This window comes from Natator depressus, chromosome 1 (assembly GCF_965152275.1).
Source record: "Natator depressus isolate rNatDep1 chromosome 1, rNatDep2.hap1, whole genome shotgun sequence".
NCBI classification, from domain to species: Eukaryota; Metazoa; Chordata; order Testudines; family Cheloniidae; genus Natator; species Natator depressus.
Window position 1 is genome coordinate 318,289,584 of NC_134234.1, and position 22,822 is coordinate 318,312,405.

At 40.2% G+C, this 22,822-nt stretch overlaps 1 protein-coding gene across 3 annotated transcripts in view; it reads right to left on the minus strand.

Moving 5' to 3' along the window:
* Nucleotides 1-22,822, minus strand: part of CPNE8 (copine 8) — a 285,766-nt gene that overhangs the window by 25,321 nt on the left and 237,623 nt on the right. For 2 of the 3 annotated variants that reach the window (XM_074942429.1, XM_074942431.1), the window contains exons 17-19: nucleotides 18,670-18,772; nucleotides 9,802-9,861; nucleotides 2,923-2,980 (exon numbers count right to left, since the gene is read on the minus strand). In XM_074942429.1, the coding sequence (XP_074798530.1) occupies nucleotides 2,923-2,980; nucleotides 9,802-9,861; nucleotides 18,670-18,772 (221 nt within the window). The remainder of the gene's footprint in view (nucleotides 1-2,922; nucleotides 2,981-9,801; nucleotides 9,862-18,669; nucleotides 18,773-22,822) is intronic. The other variant, XM_074942430.1, reaches the window with a different exon arrangement.

Consider the following 22,822-nt stretch of genomic DNA (forward strand, 5'->3'; position numbering starts at 1 on the left):
GAGCTTGGATGTCCTAGGGTGGGCTCCCAGGATCTGTGGCAGCCTTGCCATGTGGACTGCCCTGGACTCAGGGCTTCCAGATGCCTGGGCTAGCTGGCTCCCTGGGCTGCCCAAATCCCAAGTGGGCAGCCTAGGGAGCCTGCTGGCCCAGGCATCTGGAAGCCCTGAGTCCAAAGAAGTCTATATGGTGTGGCTCTGGGGCAGACACAGAATCTGAGAGCGGAGCAGCTACTGACTGAAATTGACATTCTTGTCAGCTCCACTGCTGATAATAATGGTGAAACTGATAGTGTCAATCTCAGTCAGAGCTGCTGGTCTTGGGGGACATTTTGTTTGGGAAACACCATGTGCTGGTGTTTTCAGTGTTTTGGGGGATTTCTGGCTCATAAGAAATTTTGAAAAATTTGATTTTGGTCTGATTTGGAATGAATCCAATCTCTGAAATATCAATTTTGCACTATCCAGAAAACCCACGTTTTGGACAGCTCTAGTTCTATCCTTTGATCAGCCCACAGCATTGGCTTATCATTTTTTACTCATAGCTGTAAATTTTATTTAAGTTTGTGGGTTCTATTTGAGAGAACTGCCCGTAGTTCTGTAACTGATGGTTCCCAAGTTCTTTTGCGGGGAGAAAATGCTCTGGAGAGTCATCTGCTGGCTAATTAATAACAGACTCTTGTTTTCAACTCACCCCTCCCGCCCCCCCTGTTTAGGCACTAAAGAAAATGAAGAAAAATACTTAGTTTCCTCCAGTTCAGGACAGAAAGACACTCCCTCTCCTAGCAGAATAGCCTATCAGTGCTCTGCTACAATACATCCTCCTTTTTAAATTGGTCTAATCCTCATCCCCACCTAATATCAGGAAGCCCTTTTCAAGATTCATAGCAAATTTTTGAGTGATTAAAAGAAAATATAAAAATGGTGTAATGTTTCCTGTTAGTCTACATGTAGACAACCAGGTATTCATCACTGCCATATGGTTTAGTAAGGTGCATGGGGATTACAACTCCTGCAGGGCATGTATTTTGATCCTTGTGGTGCCCAATGGTACCACTGGATCAGTGTTTCTAGGACTGGCATGCAGGTAAAAATGGGGTTGTTATTTCTGGACACTCAGTTTGTGTGAAACTTGATAGTAGGTACCTTATTCTGCTGACCCCTACTTTTTCTAGTCTTGTCTTATTGGCTTCATTATTGGACTTGAGTCCTAGGTTTATTTTCTCTTTCTCGGGTATAAGCCAACCTCTAATGGAGGACAAAATTTCTCCTATGAGCAGGTTATTTCATTATTGGCCACTTCAGGGTTTCTTGCACCTTTCACTAATGCATCTGGTACCAGTTATAGTTTAAGATAGAATATGGCATTAATTGGACCATTGGATGATCCAATAGGGCCATTACTTTGATCCTCTGACAGAGGATTATAAATACATTCTTTATTAGCGATGGTCACTTTTTAACTTGCCACACTTTTTATGTATTGTAGATATTGCAAGTATGGCTTCTTTTTGCTTGAAGACAAATGAAAACATATCCATTTTATACAAATATAGGCAGACATGGAAGGACTAGATGTTTTAATCAGTAAATGTCAATTTTACCACACACACACACACAAACCAAATAAAAATAATACTTCCATTGATAATCAAATTTTACAGACAGGCAAAGAAAGAAAAATGTTGCTTGAGAACATATTTATATTTGATTTAATGATATTTACTTTGTATATGTTGATATCTGATATTGAAAATTTGTTTTAATGGTTATCAAGCTTTAACTTTTTGAATCTCAACATCTATTGTCATTGAATAATTATTGCCTGACCGCAACCATTTGTCTGACCATCCTCTAATTTACTGCAAGTATGAAAATTCAAATAGATAAAAAAAGAAAAAAATGCTTAAACCACATAATTCTACGCAACACTGAAAATACAATTGATAAACAGAGAAAAAATGCTTAAAAACAAACATCGATATTTTCTGTTAAAATTATACAAAAAAAGTAACCATCGAGTTCTGCCAAGCCTAAATATAGGTCAACATTTTCTGGAGCTACAACTGCAACCTCAGGGCTGCAGTAGCAACTGTAGCCCCTGTTCTCTGGCTCTCTAAGGGGTTAAGGGATGATGTTCAATAGGCCTCATATTTGTAGACCAACTGGACACTTCTTGCTCTTCCCCTGCCAGCTCTGTGTTGAAGTGCTGATACCTGCCACAGAATATAACTTTGTAGAATGCTGGGGGAGTGCAGGCCCACTCAGGTGGCCTCTCTACAGCTTGGATGTTGCTTTGGCTGCATTTAGGGTTTTTTGTACCTGTCTGGGGATCGAGGGTCAGGATTCTGCTCTAAAAGTTTGGAAGAATTTTAAAATAAATTTTGGAACTTTTTTGTTCACACTATACTAGTCTCCCAACACTGTTGCTAAATGATGCTAGTCCAAAATCAAGCGGAGATAATATAATCACATTATATGAAAATTAAATATAATCTAGATAATATCTTAAATTTACTCAGAGTTCTTTTATTTCTTTGGTTATTGCTGTTAGAAAGGTCAGGCACACAGTCAATACTACCAGCCATCTGAAACTGCACAAATAACTATCTGTTCAGCAAAACTTCTTGAGCATACCCACTTTTCTCTTTTTATATAACAGCTTGTGGGAGCATTATAAATGAAGAGTCCACATATGGTTCTGTGAACTGAACAGGTGTTCTTACGGGCAATATAACTCCACATGCAGGGTTGTAAGCATGTTGAGCTATCAATCAAGTCAGCTGGAAACTTCAACGTTGTTCATAGCTTGTTCCATATTATGCTGTTCTTTAAAAAGCACAGAATTTATTTGAAGAGCCATATATTATTGAAATATAAGGGATAAGCATTTTAGGAAAAACATACTGATACCAGAACACTTACCATCAAACTCTGCTGGTCCAACTCCTACTATAATTACTGACATTGGAAGCTTTGATGCCTTCAAAACAGAAAGAAAAACAGATTTAATACACAGTATAATCTGCAAATATTATGCTGGACTTGAAAGATAGTTGGACTAAAAACATGTACAGCTCCTTATATTGTGAGGAGGAAAGGAAAAATTACCCAAGAAAAATACATGTAAGTTGTCTGCTTTAAGTTATATAAAATCTTGGATGAAGATAGTATGATAGTTGATCATTTTGTTCTTTAGAGTTTTGGTTTGTTATTTCCCCATAATTTGTCTTTTTATGATTCAGATAAAATAAAAAAATATGAATAAATGCAACAAACACTATTAAGGCACGTTAAGAGTGCACAACTAAAATTCCTATAGCAGTTTATTAATCAATGCAAATAAGAGTTGCAAATGTACATCCAAAGGCAGAACTTGACGCTTAATTAATACACACAGTAAAGTACACAGAATTTCAAGATACCATATAGCTATCTGGAAGCAACTAACTTCATTTTCTTTGCACATGTACTATTTCTATTCTTGGCGTCTCTCAGAAATAAGACTTTACATCTCTCCCATAAAAGAAATGTTAATTAAATCAATTAGCCTAGAGAATGAGAAAAAAGAAAATAGGATGAGTAACAAATAAAATTGTGAAAGGTAAAGCTTTTAAAATGAATAGATACTTCAAGTTTTTTATTCTATAAAAACAGATAGATAGATGATATACAGCTTTATGTGAACAAAATATTTGTAAATTCACAGAGGCAATGTCAAATATTTTAGGTTCCCTTTCCCCGATGGAAGCACAAAACATCTGCAAGTTGCATGAAGACAACCAAAATCCATCAAGCAAATGTCAGAACTAACAATTGTTCCTTACTGGGACATACTGCTAAACTTTGAAATCTTTAAAATCATTCTAAGCAGAACTTGTACATTGGCCCAAAACATACATGTACAATTTCCCATAATAGCAACTGTAGGGAGCAAGTTGTTTTTGAAACACACATACTTTTCTTTTCATATATTCCATTGCCATTTGTCACTCTTTATTTTATAATGCTGTCCATGAGCTAAATTTACTTTAGCAAGAAAATATGACAAACAAATTTAATATTAACACAGCAGACACAATTCTTGAAGACAACAAATTTTCCTTAAATTACTACATCTGAAATTGACTTTTTTGTACAATATAGATCATGTCAATGAAATTGTCAGTTACAAAAGAGAAGTCATATTACCAGCCAGAGTTATCAGCAAATTTTTGCTGCTATTTAATACTGTGCACCATTGTGAATTATACCTAATATGGTAGACAGCTAAGATACCAGGAAATGACTGCAGTTACAGTGTAATTATAAAGTATAATCTAGGTAGTTAACCTTCTGGTTATAGGACCATGTATTAGGAATATATATGTAAAAAGTATAACAAATGTGACAAAGTTCCTGCGCTACCTTGGTGGGTCTTGCGCTTATTGGCGGATTTACTCGCCTTGGAGCTTCACGGCAGCCCTCAGCTTGGCCATTTTTCTGAACCCACAGGCCAGGTCGACTCCTCCTGTGTCTGACCAGGAGTTGGGAGGATTTGGGGGGAACCCGGGCCCGCCCTCTACTCCGGGTTCCAGCCCAGGGCCCTGTGGAATGCAGCTGTCTAGAATGCCTCCTGGAACAACTGTGCGACAGCTACAACTCCCTGGGCTACTTCCTCATGGCCTCCTCCCAAAACCTTCTTTATCCTCACCATAGGACCTTCCTCCTGGTGTCTGATAATGCTTGTACACCTCAGTCCTCCAACAGTCCGCATTCTCACTCTCAGCTCCTAGTGCCTCTTGCTCCCAGCTCCTCACACGCACCCCACAAACTGAAGTGAGCTCCTTTTTAAAACCCAGGTGCCCTGATTAGCCTGCCTTAATTGATTCTAGCAGCTTCTTGATTGGCTGCAGGTGTTCTAATCAGCCTGTCTTAATGGTCTCCAGAAGGTTCCTGATTATTCTGGAACCTTCCCTGTTCCCTTACCCAGGGAAAAGGGACCTACTTAGCCTGGAGCTAATATATCTGCCTTCTATTACTCTCCTATAGCCATCTGGTCCGACCCTGTCACACAAAGTAATTACAGGATAATGTATTAAATATTAAATTAAAGGGTACTGAGTATATCAGCCCTGTAGCTATCAAAATATGATTGCAGTGTAATTAAATTGTAACTGCATTATACATTCAGTATATACAGTACGGCTTTCACTGCTTAGTGCAACTATATAGTTACTGCATTATAAAATGTATTTAGATATATTTCATAAATAAAATATCCTACAATTTTTATTACAATCTTGTGAATTGCAACTTGAATATAAATTACTTTAATGGACTCTATCTCGTATACATAAGCAGTACACAGTACCGCAAGATGCTACACGTATGAATCCTATAAGAGGAGGAAGTGAAGCTTGTGAATGCAACCTTACCATTTGGCATCTCCTGAATGAGTACTTAATGTTGCAACTTTTAACACTATATTAATATAGTTTTCCATCAAAGTACAGTGCATGTGACAAACCAGTAATGAGAAAGATTATGTTCAGTGCATGCAAACATCATGTATACCTAAACCACTGGAAATATACTCTGCTTGAACTTCATGAACTTCATTGTCTTATTACACCAAGAAATAGATATTTTTTTAGTAATTAATGAAAAAAGCTTTATCCAATAGCAATTCAATTTCAGAATATTTTTGTCAAGTTGACAAATGGATTAAATAAATGTAATAAAATCTTATTCTCAAGAATCCAGGCAGAAAAATTAACATAGTTCCCTAAAAATAAAAAGCATAGATATCTCCAACATTTCACTTACTCCAAGTTAAAGATATAGCCATTTAGCTGTATTTCCACAATCGTGTAAAGCAGTTTTATTATTGTAGACTCTGTTGTAACATAAAACCATGTTTTGACTGGAACTATTAATTACTGAAACAAAATAACTGTTTTTAGTCATTTTACAGGGTAGTGACAGCTGAGCTGGGTTTGATGCTTTTTTGTTTAACCTGGATGGATGCCCAACTCAGTGTCAGGCTGGACCAAATTATACGTAATACGGTAGACAGTTAAGATACCAGGAAATGACTCTAAGAAGCTGGGAGAGAGGGAAGGAACTGTGCTCCCAACCTTTAGGCTGAGCTGGAGAAGGAGCAAAGAACCATTTGAACTCTCCTCCTTCTGCAGCAACATTCTTCGCAGGCATTCTGTTTGCTCATTCACCCCCACACACGGCCCAATGTGAAGTGGAAAATGGAGCAGTCATGACAGTGTGGGCTTTGACTGCTGGCAGGAGTGCTCTATCCCCACCATCATCCCCCACCTTTACAGGTGTAAGCTGCCATTCATTCCCTGCAGTTTCACCTCAAAGGGGAAGAAACTGCTTTGGGCACAAACCAGTAAACCATCTTCTTCCTCTCCTTCCAATCCCTCTATTAATATGGTCAGTTTTCAAGCGCTTCTATCAGACAGCTGGATAAAGTATTTAGGGATATGCTCATGGAGTTGCCCAGAGAAGAAATCAATGTGGTTTTAGGACTGTTTGGTACTTTCACCCCTTGCTTTGAGCTTTTCAAGTGGCCAAGCCTCCATTTCCAGAGGAGAGGGAGGAAAAGGGAGTTAGAGGCAGACCTCATAGGGAGAGGGCTAAGTTCCCTCTAAGCTGTGCAGCCGCGTGGCCACACAGCAGACTCTCAAGAGCAGCGCAGCGGGGAGAGGTGCCTCTTCCCCGTCCCCGGGGCTGCTGCGGCCGGTGAGAGGTGCTTCTCTCCCGGGCCTGGAGCTGCTGCAGCAAAAGAGGGGCCGGGGGAGTCCTCTTTCCCCACCGCAGCCCCGGGACAGCCTGCAGCCCAAGCCCCTCCATCCCTGGCCCCACCTCAGAGCCCTCACTCCCTGCACCCCAATCCTCTGCTCCAGCCCTGAGACCCCTCCCACACTCCAAACCCCTCGGCTGCACTCTCCTTACTACACATCATCTCCTTATTGGTGCACATGGATGTAAAAAATTAGAGGGAACACTGGCGAAGGGTCAGAACAACTTCAGATGTTGATCCATTGGAGGACCCAGTGTCTCAGATGAATGAGGAGCTATAAATTAGTGGAGGATGGCCATCATGTGCCTGGATTGAAGAATGGAACAAGTATATCTGAGAATTAGCTTGAAAGAGTGAGAGTAAACCAATGCAGCTGCATCAGCCAGAGAAAGAGTTCAGGTATCTGAAAGGGCATTGATGAGAAAGTGAGCTCCAGGGCATCCAGGGGCAATTCCTGGACTTGGGGCCAAGGATCTGGTACAGGAGAAGACTCCATGAGAGCTAGTGTTCATATCTGGTGACCCCTGTAGCTACCAAGAAAGTTTTTCAGTAGTTGTGGGGAGAGACTCCGTGCCTGCAGTGGGAAGGAAGCAAGGGTTGTACCTTCCCAGAGACTATCTGGGAGAGAAGGGCAGTCCCAAGCTGTCAAGCCATCCATGTTTGCACTCATCAGTAGCACAGCCAGCATGTCCACAACAACAAATGTTTAAAGGCAAGGCACCAAGTCATCCAGCATTTCCCCACAAATGTCTCAGCCCTTCTCCAACACTCAAGAATCAACTTATAAATAAGAATCAGTGGAAGTGTATTAATAAAGAAACAAGACTAAATATAAAATGTCTTTTTTTAAAAAAAAGGTTTTCAATATTTTCTGCCATGATGCATCTTGCCATTATTCTGAATTTGAGTAGAGATTTATGAAATCACCATTTGTGGTCCCATAGTTAAGGTTGGGTTGAATTTTGAACCTCAACCAGGGATTCAAACACTTTGTTACATATGAAAAATACAGCATATCCTCAAAATTACAGCACTTATTTTTTGAATATAGAATGAATTTTCTTAGAAATTCCAAGTAAGAGCAATTAACTATTTTGAGTTAAAATTCCTTTTTAAATGGGTCCTCTAAGAAGCATAACACCCTTTGTCAGTCTATTAACTGTGGTTCTATAGATCCACAGCTTCATAGCAAATTTGATATACAGAACCACAGTTTTACCAGCTCTATTGGTGCTGAGAAAGGCTGAAGAACACCAGACTGACATTTTCAGTTCCCACTGTTCCCATCAGCAACTCCGTATCAAGTGGCAGGACAAGATCAGAAACAAGGATATTTGAAGCCAAAACTAGCAACCTCCATCATCATCACTGTTTTGGTATGCTCATATTATAAGAATGGAAGACCAATAAATTCCAAAGCGTGTGTAGCAAGGAATGCTACTGCAAGGCTGACGATCACGTAAGCACCAAAAGCTTCATTGGCGCAACAAGATTGTTAGTGATGGTCTTAAACTGAATATACAATCAGACCACCTTAAGCACCTTGCCAGAGATTGTTCTGGTTGGTGATTGATTGGCAAGGAGGCCACATCCCTTTGGTATTTGCCATGAGGACGATGATGTCAGGTTATTTTTTTTTGCCTCAAATGATCTTAATAATGGAATACAACAGACTCCTCAAACTTCCCATGTAGTTAGGGTTTTTTTTTTTTTTTTTTTTTTTTTTTTAAGGATTAATGTTCCTTTTGTGCTGTTATTCTCAATAACTGAAAGTTTTCTCTTCAGAAGGGGCTGACAAATAACATTCTTCAACAGAGAATTACATCAAAAACTGCCCTCTTTCAAAATGGCTGCCATCTCCTATTATTCGTAATGGAACTGAGGCCACTGGTGCCTTCAACTGAAATACCCTTTTTCAAAATGGCCACCACCTCCCATTGTTCCAATAAGAGTAAAGTCAAGCTGTCCTCAGGGAAGATGGTAGTCCTTGACAGAATAGAGTGTTGATTCATAATCCTGAAATCAAAATTAACTGTAGTTTCTGAAGAAATATCCCTTGTGTATTGGATTTTACATTCTTTGCGAGCTAGTACTAGCATTGATTCTCTCAAAGGCTATCACCTCTGTGCATTGCACAGTGAGGTGTCGCCTCGGGTACAGGCACCAGAAAAAAATTCCAGGACCCCGCGCATGTGAGGCTGGGGAGAAGCCACTCCTAATATTGGTGATAGCAACTACAGTAGAACCTCAGAGTTATGAACACCAGTGTTACGAACTGATCTGTCAACCACACACCTCATCTGGAACTGGAAGTATGCAATCAGCCAGCAGCAGCGACAAAGAAAAAAAGTAAATACAGTACTCTGTGTTAAATGTAAACTGCTAAAAAAAATAAAGGGAAAGTTTAAAAAATATTGACAAGATAAGGAAACTGTTTCTGTGCTTGTTTCATTGAAATTAAGATGGTTAAAAGCAGCATTTTTCTTCTGCATAGTAAAGTTTCAAAGTTGTGTTAAGTCAATTGTAGAGAGGTTAGCCGAGGCGCGTCTCTCTCCGGGGCGACAGGGAACCACACCGTCTCACTAAATTGGGGAATAGGTCTCGCGGGGAATTAGTTCAGCCACAGGAGTTGTCCTCTGTGGCCTTTGTGAAGGTGGAAATACCACAGTAAGCCCAGGCCCTAGGTCAGGGCGGGGTAATGGTGAGTCAGGCGCTCAGGCAGGGGGCTGAGCAACAACAGTATAGAAACAGTAGGCCCAGGCCCTAGGTTCCAAAGGGCCTGGGAGAGGGGGAGACTGCCACCCGCGAGTTGGGTGGCAGGGGGGACGCAGGCCCTCCCACTCCACTGCGTCCCAGCCTGGGGCCCTAGCAGTAGCAGAAGACCCGCTGCTGAGTCAGTGGGGATCCTGGCCGCAACAAACTGACATGGGTTCTGGCAGTGCTGCAGCCAGACTAGGGTCGGCCGCCCCCAGGCTACTTCCAGACTCCCCCTCTTGAGGTACCTGGCTCAGGGTGGTGTCCTCAGGGGGGTCCAGCTCCAAGGGTTCCTCAGGATAGCTGGCCTTTAGGGATAATAAGAAGGTCATTACAATGACTGGGGCCTATTCCTTCATAATCTTATTAACCATCCTTACTTTAAGCCTGTCTGCCTTCAGCCACTGAAAGGAGGCCTTTTAGCCCACTTCCGAGATAGAGACTGAAGCCTCTGTTTCAGAAAAAAGAAAAGGAGTATTTGTGGCACCTTAGAGACGAACCAATTTATTTGGGCATAAGCTTTCATGAGCTACAGCTCACTTCATTGGATGCATAAAGTGGAAAGTACAGTGAGGAGATTTTATATACACGCAGACCATGAAAAAATACACATTGTAAGGAGAGTGATCACTTAAGATGAGCTATTACCAGCAGGAGAGTGAGGTGGGGGGAGAGAAAACCTTTTGAAGTGATAATCAAGGTGGGCCATTTCCAGCACATTTCCAGGAGTTAACAAGAATGTCTGAGGAACGGGGGTGGGGGGGGGGGAGGAATAAACAAGGGGAAATAGTTTTACTTAGTATAATGACTCAACCACTCCCAGTCTCTATTCAAGCCTAAGTTAATTGTATCCAATTTGTAAATTAATTCCTATTCAGCAGTCTCTCGTTGGAGTCTGTTTTCGAAGTTTTTTTGTTGAAGGATAGTCATTCTGAGATCAGAAATCGAGTGACCAGAGAGATTGAAGTGTTCTCCGACTGGTTTATGAATGTTATAATTCTTGACATCTGATTTGTGTCCATTTATTCTTTTACGTAGAGACTGTCCAGTTTGACCAATGTACATGGCAGAGGGGCATTGCTGGCACATGATGGCATATATCACATTGGTAGATGTGCAGGTGAACGAGCCTCTGATAGTGTGGCTGATGTGATTAGGCCCTATGATGGTGTCCCCTGAATAGATATGTGGGCACAGTTGGCAACGGGCTTTGTTGCAAGGATAGGTTCCTGGGTTAGTGGTTCTGTTGTGTGGTGTGTGGTTGCTGGTGAGTATTTGCTTCAGGTTGGGGGGCTGTCTGTAGGCAAGGACCGGCCCGTCTCCCAAGATTTGTGAGAGTAATGGGTCGTCCTTCAGGATAGGTTGTAGATTCTTGATAATGCGTTGGAGAGGTTTTAGTTGGGGGCTGAAGGTGACGGAAAGTGGCGTTCTGTTATTTTCTTTGTTGGGCCTGTCCTGTAGTAGGTGACTTCTGGGTACTCTTCTGGCTCTGTCAATCTGTTTCTTCACTTCAGCAGGTGGGTATTGTAGTTGTAAAAACGCTTGATAGAGATCTTGTAGGTGTTTGTCTCTGTCTGAGGGGTTGGAGCAAATGCGGTTTTATTGTAGAGCTTGGCTGTAGACAATGGATCGTGTGGTGTGGTCTGGGTGAAAGCTGGAGGCATGTAAGTAGGAATAGTGGTTTCAGAGTCTCTCTTCGTCACATGGAAAACGAAAAGACATACTAACTGGACTTGAATGCAAATAATTTCATCAATAGGCTCCCAACCTGGCCTGTGATACACACGAAGCTGACCTTGGTGCTAAGTGTGCCTTGATAAGCCAGCCAATCTGGGCTTTCCTTCTTGGTGGAGAACCCTGAGGAACAGAGTGGGAACTTCGACCTAGGACATGAACAAGTCTACCTCTCTTAACAGTGCTGAATGTTTTCTGTCTTTTTAGCAGTCATATACACACCATGTTTCTGAAGAATCATTTGCTGGAAATGGAGGAGTGACTGTAGATTCATAGATTTCAAGGCCAGAAGCGACAACTGTTGTAATCTAAACCTCCTGTATAACACAGGTCATAGAACTTCCCCAAAATAATTCACAGAGCATATATTTTAGAAAAACATCCGATCTTGATTTAAAAATAGTCAGTGATGGAGAATTCACCACAACCCTTGGTTAATTTTTCGAACGGTTAATCACTCTCATCGTTAAAAATGTCCATCTTATTTCCAGTCTGAATTTGTCTAGCTTCAACTTCCAACCATTGCATCATCTTATATCTTTCTTGCTAGACTGAAGATCCCATTATTAAATATTTGTTCCCTGTGTAGATACTCAGACTGTGATCAAGTCACTCCTTAACCTTCTGTTTGTTAAACTAAGTAGATTGAGCTCCTTGAATCTCTCACTATAAGGCATGTTTTCTAATCCTTCAATTATTTTCATGGCTTTTCTCTGAACCCTCTCCAATTTGTCAACATCCTTCTTGAATTGTGGGTACCAGAACTGGACACAGTATTCCAGAAGTACTCAAATTCTCTGGGTTATGCATCACAGGTTCACATTAGCTCTTTTGGCCACAACATCACACGGGGAGCTCACAATCAACTGATTATCCACCATGACCCCCAAATCTTTTTCAGAGTCACTGCTTCCTAGAATAAGAGTCCCCCGTCATGTAAGTTTCACCTACCTTTTTTGTTCCCAAAATGTACATATTGACATTTAGCAATTATCAAACGCATATTGTTTGCTTGCATCTAGTATGTCAAGTGATCCAGACAGCTCTAAATCAGTGACCTTTCCTCTTCATTATTTACCAGTCCTCTAATTTCTGTGTCATCTGCAAACTATCAGTGATGATTTTATGTTTTCTGCCAGGTCACTGACAAAAATATTAGGTAGGGTAGAGCCAAGAACCAATCCCGCAGGACCCACTGGAAACACACCTGCTCAGTGACAACTCCTTGTTTACCATTATATTTCAAGACTTCTCAGTTGGCCAGTTTTTAATCCATTTAATGTGTGCCATGCTAATTTTATATCATTCTAGTTTTTAATCAAAATGTCATGTGATACCAAGTCAAATGTTTAAGTATATTATGTCAGCGCTATTACTTTTAATCAGTCAAACGTAATCTCATAAAAAAAAAGATATCAAACTAGTTTTACAGGTTCTATTTTCGATAAACCCATTGCACTAATTTGCATTAGTTGATTTGCACTAATTACATTACCCTCCTTTCAGAGCAGCAGCCATGTTAGTCTGTATCCGCAAAAAGAACAGAAATACTTGTGGCACCTTAGAGACTAACAAATTTATTAGAGCATAAGCTTTTGTGGGCTGCAGCCCACTTCATCGGATGCATAGAATGGAACATACAGTAAGATAGATAGATATATACATATATATATACACACACACACACACACACACACACACACACACAGACACAGATACAGATAAGTTAGAAGTTACCATACAAACTGTGAGAGGCTAATTAGTTAAGAAGAGCTATTATCAGCAGGAACAAAAAAACACTTTTGTAGTGATAATCAAGATGGCCCATTTAGACAGTTGACAAGAAGGTGTGAGGATACTTAATTTAAGGAAATAGATTCAATATGTGTAATGACCCAGCCACTGCCAGTCTCTGTTCAAACCCAAGTTAATGGTATCTAGTTTGCATATTAATTCAAGCTCAGCAGTTTCTCATTGGAGTCTGTTTTTGAAGCTTTTCTGTTGCAAAATTGCCACCCTTAGATCTTTTACTGAGTGGCCAGAGAGGTTGAAGTGTTCTCCTACTGGTTTTTGAATGTTATGATTCCTGATGTCAGATTTGTATCCATTTATTCTTTTGCGTAGAGACTGTTTGGTTTGGCCAATGTGCATAGCAGAGGGTCATTGCTGGCACATGATGGCATATATCACATTGGTAGATGTGCAGGTGAACGAGCCCCTGATGGCGTGGCTAATGTGATTAGGTCCAGAGATGGTGTCACTTGAATAAATATGTGGACAGAGTTGGCATCGGGCTTTGTTGCAAGGATAGGTTCCTGGGTTAGTATTTTTGTTGTGTGGTTGCTGGTGAGTATTTGCTTCAGGTTGGGTCATTACACATATTGAATCTATTTCCTTAAGTTAAGTATCCTCACACCTTCTGGTCAACTGTCTAAATGGGCCATCTTGATCATCACTACAAAAGGGGTTTTTTTTTCCTCCTCCTGCTAATAGCTCATCTTAACTAATTAGCCTCTCACAGTTTGTACGGTAACTTCTAACTTATCTGTATGTGTGTGTATATATATATATATTACTATATGTTCCATTCTATGCATCCGATGAACTGGGCTTTAGCCCACGAAAGCTTATGCTCTAATAAATTTGTTAGTCTCTTAGATGCCACAAGTACTCCTGTTCTTATTACCCTCCTTTAATTCTTTATTGAGTCCTGTATCAGTCTCTACGTTATCCTGCCCTGGATCAATGTCAGGCTGACAGGTCTATAATTACCCAGGTCACCCTGCTGTGCCAATTTTTAAAAAGGGAAAACATTAGTTTTCTTTCAGTCCGGTCTGCTAGAATTTCTCCAGTACTCCAAGACTTATTGAAAATTTAAACTGATGGTCCAGCGAGCTCCTCAGGCAGCTCTTTTAAAACTCTTGAATATAAATTATCTGGACCAGCTGATTTAAAGACATCTAATTTTAGTAGCTGCTGTTTAATGTCTTCCAGATATTGGTGGAATGGAAAGAGTGCTGTCATCACCATATGATGAGACTATATCATCTGTTTTTTCCCCCAAATGCATAACAGAAATACTTATTGAACACTTCTACCTTTTCTGCATTATTATTGATAATTCTGCCATTTTCATCTAATGGGCTAATATCACTTTCAAGATTTTTTTTATTCCTATTTAAACAACTCCTTATTGTCCTTAACTATGCTGGCCATAGAACTCTTTTTCTGTTCCTCAGCTTTCTGTATCAGTTTTCTACAATTCCTAACTTCTGGTTTATATCACTATGAACTTCCCCTTTCTTTCATATGTTATGTTCTTCTTTCTATTTTTTTTTATAGCTGTCTTCATTTCCCCTCTAAACCAGGGAATTTTTTTAACCAATAAGATCTTACTCACTTGTGAAGAAGTTGTTTTTTTTGGCATCTAGTGAAGTGTTCTTAATTGATTCCCAGTTATCATTCACATTTTTCTGATTACATTCTTCCTCACAGCTGATTTGGCTCAATTGCTTTCAGCTTTGTGAATTTGGCCCTATTAAAGTACCAAGTATATATATATATTATTGGTCTGGACTTTATTCAGCTTGTACATTATAATTGTGATCAAGTCATGATCGCTTGTACCTAAGCTACCATTAACATTTTTAGTTCTGTGATCAGTTACTCTTCATCTATTAGGACATGGTCTAATAAAGAATTCCCTGTGTTGGCTGTAACACTTTTTGAGTTAGGAAATTATCATCTATTATGTTCAGAGATTCCAAGGATGTTTTAGTACTAGTTGCATGAGACTTCCAAAATGAGTGACTCAAATTGAATTCCCCCACGATCACACAGGTTTTTCCTTACACACTATAGATAAATGCTTAAAGAGGTGGTCATCCTGTTTCCTAATGTGATTTAGCAGTCTGTAATAGACACCAATACCCTATCTTGTGCTTTATCTATTTTGACATTGATCCATATGCATTTAAGATTTTCTTCTGAGTTATCAGTGAGTGAGAAACAGTTAATGCCATTTTTGACAGAGTGCCATTTCGACTCCCCTTTAGCCCACTTGATCCTTCCTAAATAGGTTATAACCATTGATTTTAAAATTTGAATAGCAAGAATCATCCTACCAGATTACAGTAATATCAACTAGATTTAATTTATTCTCATAAATGTATGACTCCAATTCCTCTTGTTACCCAGGCTCCTAGCACTGGTGAAGAGACAAAATTCTTGAACTGCCTATACATGTCCTTTTCTTGATTAATTTTGTTCTTAACATCTCGATTTTTTGCTGAGTGCTCATACCTACCCTCTTTTTACCCTCCCCTTTTGTTGTTAGTTTTGCGCCCTCTTGACTATTCTAGCCAGTCTGTCCTGATGAGATTGGTCCCCCTTCTAGTGAGATGGAAGCCATCCAACCCCCTGTGCCTATAGAAGGTGGACCAATATTCCACAAAACCAAAACCTTCTGCCTTACATCACTTACCTAACCAGTGGCTCTAGAATCTTCCACTTTCTGTCATGAGACAGGTCATATTCCATGTCACCTTCTTTGGGCCACATTCACACTCTCATCATATAAAGATCACATAGCAATCCAGATATGTTCTCCCTACTTGAGTTCTTGTATCTGTACTGATGTTACAAACATTTCAGAGTTGTGAACAACCTCCATTCCTGAGGTGTTCGTAACTCAGATTCTACTGTATTTCCACCTGGAATATTGATCTCTGTATGGGCTTGTTGAATGGGTTGCATTCTACAATTCTCTTTGCAAGACAAAGAATCTTGTGGAATCTTGTAACCTCTACAAAAGATTTGGCTCTCCACAGAATTGGTTCTACATTCCAGTATGTAGGAGATGGTCTATTGCACCCTTCATCTTCTGATGATTCGAAGGTTCTCATAGTGTTGGTTTATTCATTTATTTTGAGTAAAGAATAAACTTGTCCCTAGGACAACAAGCGAGTTATATTGAATATCTTTCCTTGATTATCTCAAGTATTTGTTTTCTGATGTTGCTCATTCCCAGATGAAGGCCCACCCTGAAGTCTCCTTAGGGGATGTTGGGCGGGGGGATCTTCCCAGTCTTGGACAACCCCAAGAAATGCTTTTGGGAGTGGATGGTTTTTCCAGAGAATCCCATCCTCTCCAACTCTCAGGAAAGGCAGCAATGTCCAACTTCTGTGTAATCTAGGCTCGAACCTAGAGGAATAGGAGGATCAAATGGAACATCTGCTGAGGTACGGTACTTTGAAGATTCTCTCACTGGAAGGAAGGAGGGATTTATTCCTTCTCTAAAGCCTCAGCGACAACTTTGTCTCAGTACTCCCCAAAGAACTGATCAATAAAATATTTGGAAGGATAATCAGATGTTAGACAGCAATTCCAGTTTCTTCAAATGGAGCTGTAGTTGCCCCCAAGACACATCTTTGGAATTTTTGAATGTATAGCAAATCAGTCAAATGAAACATCACTTGAAAAAGCTGCTAGGGAAACCTAATTCAAAGCAGATTTCTTTTTTCATGCTCTCAATTGCCTCCCAGCAGAGCATAGATAGCCACAATAAAAAACTGCGGCCAATACTCTCAGGAGTGAAGCTGCTGTATACAACTTTGGTCTGAATGTTGCTCCTATTCTTTTGATACGTTTGGCAGAAATACTTCCTTGGTTGCTGTGACTAAGCCCTTTAGTAAAGAGGTTGCAGCAGGCTTAACCTTTGACAGAGTAATGAAGACCCTTTAGTCCTTAGATACAAGTAGGTCTTGATAGGGAATTCCACTCCACTTTAATCATAAAATATCACCTCATTAAATAAGTGAGAAAGAATTTCACAGGTCTTCTTCAGTTTTGTACAGTTTTGTTTTTGTTTTGTTTCCACTTTAAAAAAGCCACAACCATTTGTGAAGTTAGATCCTCATTTGTGCATAATTCTGGGAAGCTTAGTTGAGACTCTGAGGGATCTTGCAAAAAGCCCCAGCTTCAGAGATTTCTCCTTCTCTTTACAGGATCAAGAGGGAGACTCTCTCATGAAAGGTTTTAAGACTTTGCGCTGGCCCTTTAAGATCTGATTGTGAGCAATACTGTTCACCATTTCTTGGGACAAATCCTGAGAGAAAGAGGGAGGAACCCTGTGAAGAGGAGAGTGCACTACCATTAGACTGAAAGGTCAGTATGCAGGAATGTATTCTGCATGTATCCCTTCAGAAAACAGTAGCCACTTTATGGCCTGCGTGGGACCCCTGGAGGCTAGAAGGACAGAGAAGGTAGGTGTATCTCACAGACAAGAGGATCTGAATCACTCCACCAACTGCTGTTGGGTTTGGGCTGTGTGGGGACCATCCACACAGAATGAGGAGTGGGCTGCAGGCATTGAAGACAACGGACTTATTAGTTTCAGAAAGGTCACAGGAGCTGGCACATTTCAAGGCACATGAGGACTTGCAGGTAAAACCGCTAGCGAGAAGGGGCTTGCTCTGTGGCTTTTTAAACTATCTCAGCACAGATCTTGATTATGTGCCGGCTAAGAGCAGGAATTTCATCCTCCTGGTTGCTATGGGGGAAACTTGTCTTGCCCGGAGATTTAGGAGATTCCAGGGAAACTTTCCTGCTTGTTCTGGAAGCTGTAGCAATAGGTGTCCCATGTCTGGGGGAGAAGCAGAAGGGTTTTGAAAAACATACATCTGGTTCCAGGCCACTTATTCTGCCCTTATCTCAGCAAAGACAATTTCATCTGTGTTGATGTAGATCTTGCTCACACATCAGGTGGGAGCTGAGTTTCTGCAGCCTGCTATCTCTTCCCCTCCCTTCTCAGAAATGGCAGACAGAGAGGTGCTGTCCTTCAAACCCTTCTCAGAAAGTCAAAAATAATTTTTTTAAGTTTAGCAGTTTTGAGCAGAAAAACTTCAAAACCAATGAAGAAACTGACTTCAGCTAAAAATCTTTAAAAAGATGCTACAAAAGGAGAGCTGGAGTCTGCAGTACATGCCACTCAGAGGCAAATAATCCTGGAAAGGCATTTTTCCTGAGGATTCATCCTGAGCCCAGGCTTATAGTAAAGATCTGGTCTTCATTCATAGATTTTAAGACCAGAAGGGACACAGAGATGGAGAACATCCCATTCCAAAGACCATCTGACAGAAAGAGGACTGAGAAGTCATTTATTTCTAGATTGTACAATCAATATATAGTATCAGCTAGAAGACCACAAGTTCCTCAAAGCACTGATTTGATAAAGCTAGTTAAGATTTCACAGTTAAGTTTCATTTGGCCTTTATCCCTGGCAATTTTTATTATTTGAAAAGAAGAGTTTACTGTCCAAAATATTAAGACCAGGAAATATACTGCTTATAAAATATAGAAACCCAAGTTTAAATAGAACTTACATTAACTATAGATTCCTTTGTTTGCGCCATGTCTGAAATAACCCCATCTGTAATAATGAGAAGAACAAAATACTGGGAGCCATCTTTTACTGAGGAAGCATATCTGAAAGAACAACAACAAAAAAGACCAAAATTATAACAGCAGAAAACCTGTACACAAACAGACTAAGATGACAAAGTATACTTTTACAATTCAATTGCTTAAAAAAGTAATGCTGAATGTCTCTGCTAGGCCCCCCAAAAGAAAAAGCATTCATAGTTAAAAGAGACAACTCTGCCTTTAGCCGAATATGTTATAACAAAGTAACTGTGGTATGCAGGATAACTGTGTTAATAGATATCTGCAGAAGCAACTGAACAAAGTTCTCTGTGGCTGCAGAATCAATGAAGTGTGAGAAGTATATTGTTGATAGGTTAGAGCAGCAGAGGTAGAATGGAAAATGTAGTATCTGGCAGTGCCTTAGAACTGTATTAGTTATTAGGGAGTTATTAGAACTGAGGAGGTAGTTGCTGGGGTCTAATGGGGAAATATAATTATGGTGCATTTAAAATAATTAGGAATCAGCACACGATATGAAGATCTTGTTAAACACCTGGAATGTTTCTGGGTCATATGCAACAGTTTGCTATATTCTGCATCAGCAGTTCTAAGCCCTGAAATTAGCCATCCCCACATGACCTGTGAAGATTGTGTTGGATACATCTCTGAGGATTATGCACAAGTTTCACCAGCAGAAGATACCAAAATGTTCACTTTTTCTTGGGTAGCAGAACTGGCAACAGTGAATCTGCATCAAGAATAAGAGTATGATGCAGTTTCAGTATGGAATGCCATAACTAGTAAATATCCCTTGCTCCAGCCTGCAGCTAGGGGTTATTTTACAAGTTAATATATAAGGCAATACATACAATAGTTTACACACAGACTCTCACTGTTTTATTCTACTTTATAGTCATACTTTATTTAAGAGATACAGGGAAACAATCAAATTATTTGTTCAGGAATCTGTTAAGCTAATTTACCTGGTCCAAATGACGTGCCCTAGATCAACACACAGAGGGAACCTTCTGTGTGAAGCTCTCCCTCATATTATTTAGAAATCAGGCCTCAGTCACCTTCACGGAAGCATCTCTCCCCTCAGAAGTCTCGTCAGGTATAGGGGCTATACTGAGGGAGGATGCAGAAGAGATGCACATCATCTCTCCTATACCCCAATGGGGAATCTCCAAAGAACATAGTATACTCTCCAGGCTGTATTACCTCTTCTGATGAGTCCACTCCACCTGGGGGCACTGGGTCAGACGGAGGCACTGGTAGTGTGATGAGCCAGGCTACCAGGGATACATCAGTATTAAAGTCAATGTAAAGGTGTAGGAATGCAGAGATCCTCGGGGTTCTGCCAAGTTTAGGGTTCTGTCATTTTCATGAGAGGTAAACCCTGCTCTCCCCCCAAAAGGAGAACTCTGCAGAAGCATCCCCTTGGAGATTTTCTTCCATAGGGACTTCTCCTTTTGGTTTTAACATGGGATGGTATGATCTGGGCATCTGTTATTTGTCTGTCACACCATAATGCATAATTTCATAGTTGGTCCCATGTGGATTATGAGCCCATACAATAGCACAATGTAGTCCTATAAAATGAAGTAATATATATGTGGAACAACGTTTCACTCACTAGTATCCAGAGTGATTTTTAAAAATGTATTTTTTAAATCTTCTACCCTGGTCTTCATTGTTCAAAATGTACATAAATGTAGTATATTAAATTAATTTATATTTAAAAAAATCCTAACAAGAACTAGGGATGTGCATTCAAAATTAAACTAGTCTCATGAACTTTCATTGTTGTAACCTTCATCCTCCCACATCCCCTCCATACTGCTTTTGTTTTTGCTATGTTAAATCTAAGCACTTTGGATTAAGAACCTGACATTTTATTTGTTTGGAAAGTACCATTCGTCAAAATTAGTTGATTACTACAAGTTGAAGACACTGAAAATTATATCTTTTTCCTTTAGTACTGCTTAATGTAACTGACAATAAGCATTTCTGTGTGTGAGACCTGGGTTGAAAGAGCTTTCTCAGGAATGGACTTGTTTCTCAGGAATGACAGTTTGTCAAAGGGTTTCTGCAATGGCATAAAAACAATTGAAAAAGCAGTTGCAGAGGTTTAAGTGGTAGCTGCATATTCCTTACTATAACCATTGGTCTTGTCATTGTAGATTTTTACAAACTGAGAAAACAATGTGTAGGATTCAAAATATAAAGCTGTTTTAGATCGTCAATTCAATCGTCAACTCAGTTTTACAAGTAGGCTGTTCAAATAGAATGGCTAGCAATCTGCCTTTTCTTTCCTACCATGGAATAGTAGCTGTTTAAATGACCTATCCTGAAACTAAGTATTTTACTTACTCTGTACACTTAAGCTAACACAGTAATTCCTAAAATAAATTAGTACTGGAAATAAAACCATTTATGGGCCAACTCATTTAAAAAGAGGCACGTGTAGAAAGAAGCCTTAGATTCCTTACTCCACTGGCTCAGGGAGCAGAAGTCCAATGCAAACATTATATATAGGACATTATATACAATGTAAGATGTATCAGCAATCTACACTGAGTAATTTAAAGGAAAACTCCCAGTTACCAGCACAATTCAAAATAGTTCTTTGTAACTCTAGTTTTTCACTTGCATTTTACAAAAGTAAGGAAAAAGTTCTGAGCTATACAATTATACATTTATTCTTGGGCCTCATGGTCACATGGTTAATGAAATTAAGTTTTCAGGAAGTTCATAGCATAACAAGGCACAACTCAATCAAAAGTAGTACATTGTGCATTGCAGGTGTTAACTAACTAAAATACTTGTTATGACAGCATGGGAGGAACTAAGAATATTTTCTCAACAGTAGCACTGTCGCAGTAATCAATCATATCTTCATCAACTAGGCCACAGGGGACTCCAATGGCTGGTGAAACAGTACATCAAAACCATGGAATCTGGATGTATCCCAAAAGCCTGGCGGGAGGCGATAGTCATTGCCATATGCAAGCTGAACAATCGGACTGATGATCTAGTAAGTTATAGGCTGATATCACTCCTGTGTACTACCTACAAACTTATTCTTCAGAGAATCAGTCTTCTTGTTGAGTCAATGAACCCCAAAGAACAAGTGGGATTCCGGCCTAAATGCACTTGTTGCGACCATGTTTAGGCGATTGTAACACATGTTAAGGAAAGATTCCAGAACAAATTTAAGATCAGCACAACCTTTGAAGACGTGTCATCAGCCCACAATACAGTCTGGATTAAAGGCCTGATGCTAAAGCTCACAAGGATCATCCCCTACCACAAAACACTACAACTACTGTGGATGATGCTGAGCAATAGGTGGTTACATGTCCACCTGGGCAATGCACGTCAGTTCGCTCTGGTTCCTCAACAATGGACTGCCACAGGCTCAGTACTCGCACTGATGCTTTTCAATGTTTACAAGAGTGACATGCCTCCAAGCAAATTTGCATATGTGGATGACCTTCCCCTGGCAACAGAAGCAGCCACCTTTTGCGACATCAAGTCTACCCTGAACAGGGACCTACACACCAGGAAGGAACATTTCCGGATGGAGGCTCAAGCCAAATCCTCACAAAACAACAGTCACTTCATTCCATCTTGATAACAAGAAGCTAAGCGCACCCTAAAAGTGACCTTTGGCGACACTGTGTGACATGACACCACCTCAGCCTATCTCGGAGTAAAGTTGGATTGCCTGCTAACCTTCCACAACCATCTGAAGAAGGTAGCTGTCAAGATAAAGACAAGGGTCAACAAGGTCCAGAAACTGGCAAGCACAAGTTGAAGAGCATCAGCATCCCAGTGTTATGGACATCAGTGATGGCCCTTATGTACTCTGTAGCCGAGTACTGTGCACAGCTATGGACAAGTAGCGATACTTGACTTGTTGATGTCCAACTAAATAGTGCAATGTGGTGCATCACTGGAACCATCAATTCGACCCCAACACCTTGGCTGTCAGTGCTGTTGCACATTGCTCCCCCATCCATTCAACGTGATGCCGCAATCCTTTGGGAATTCCAGAGGATCATGGAAAATAAACATCTTCCCATTCACCAGGGCCTTAACAAAGTCCAT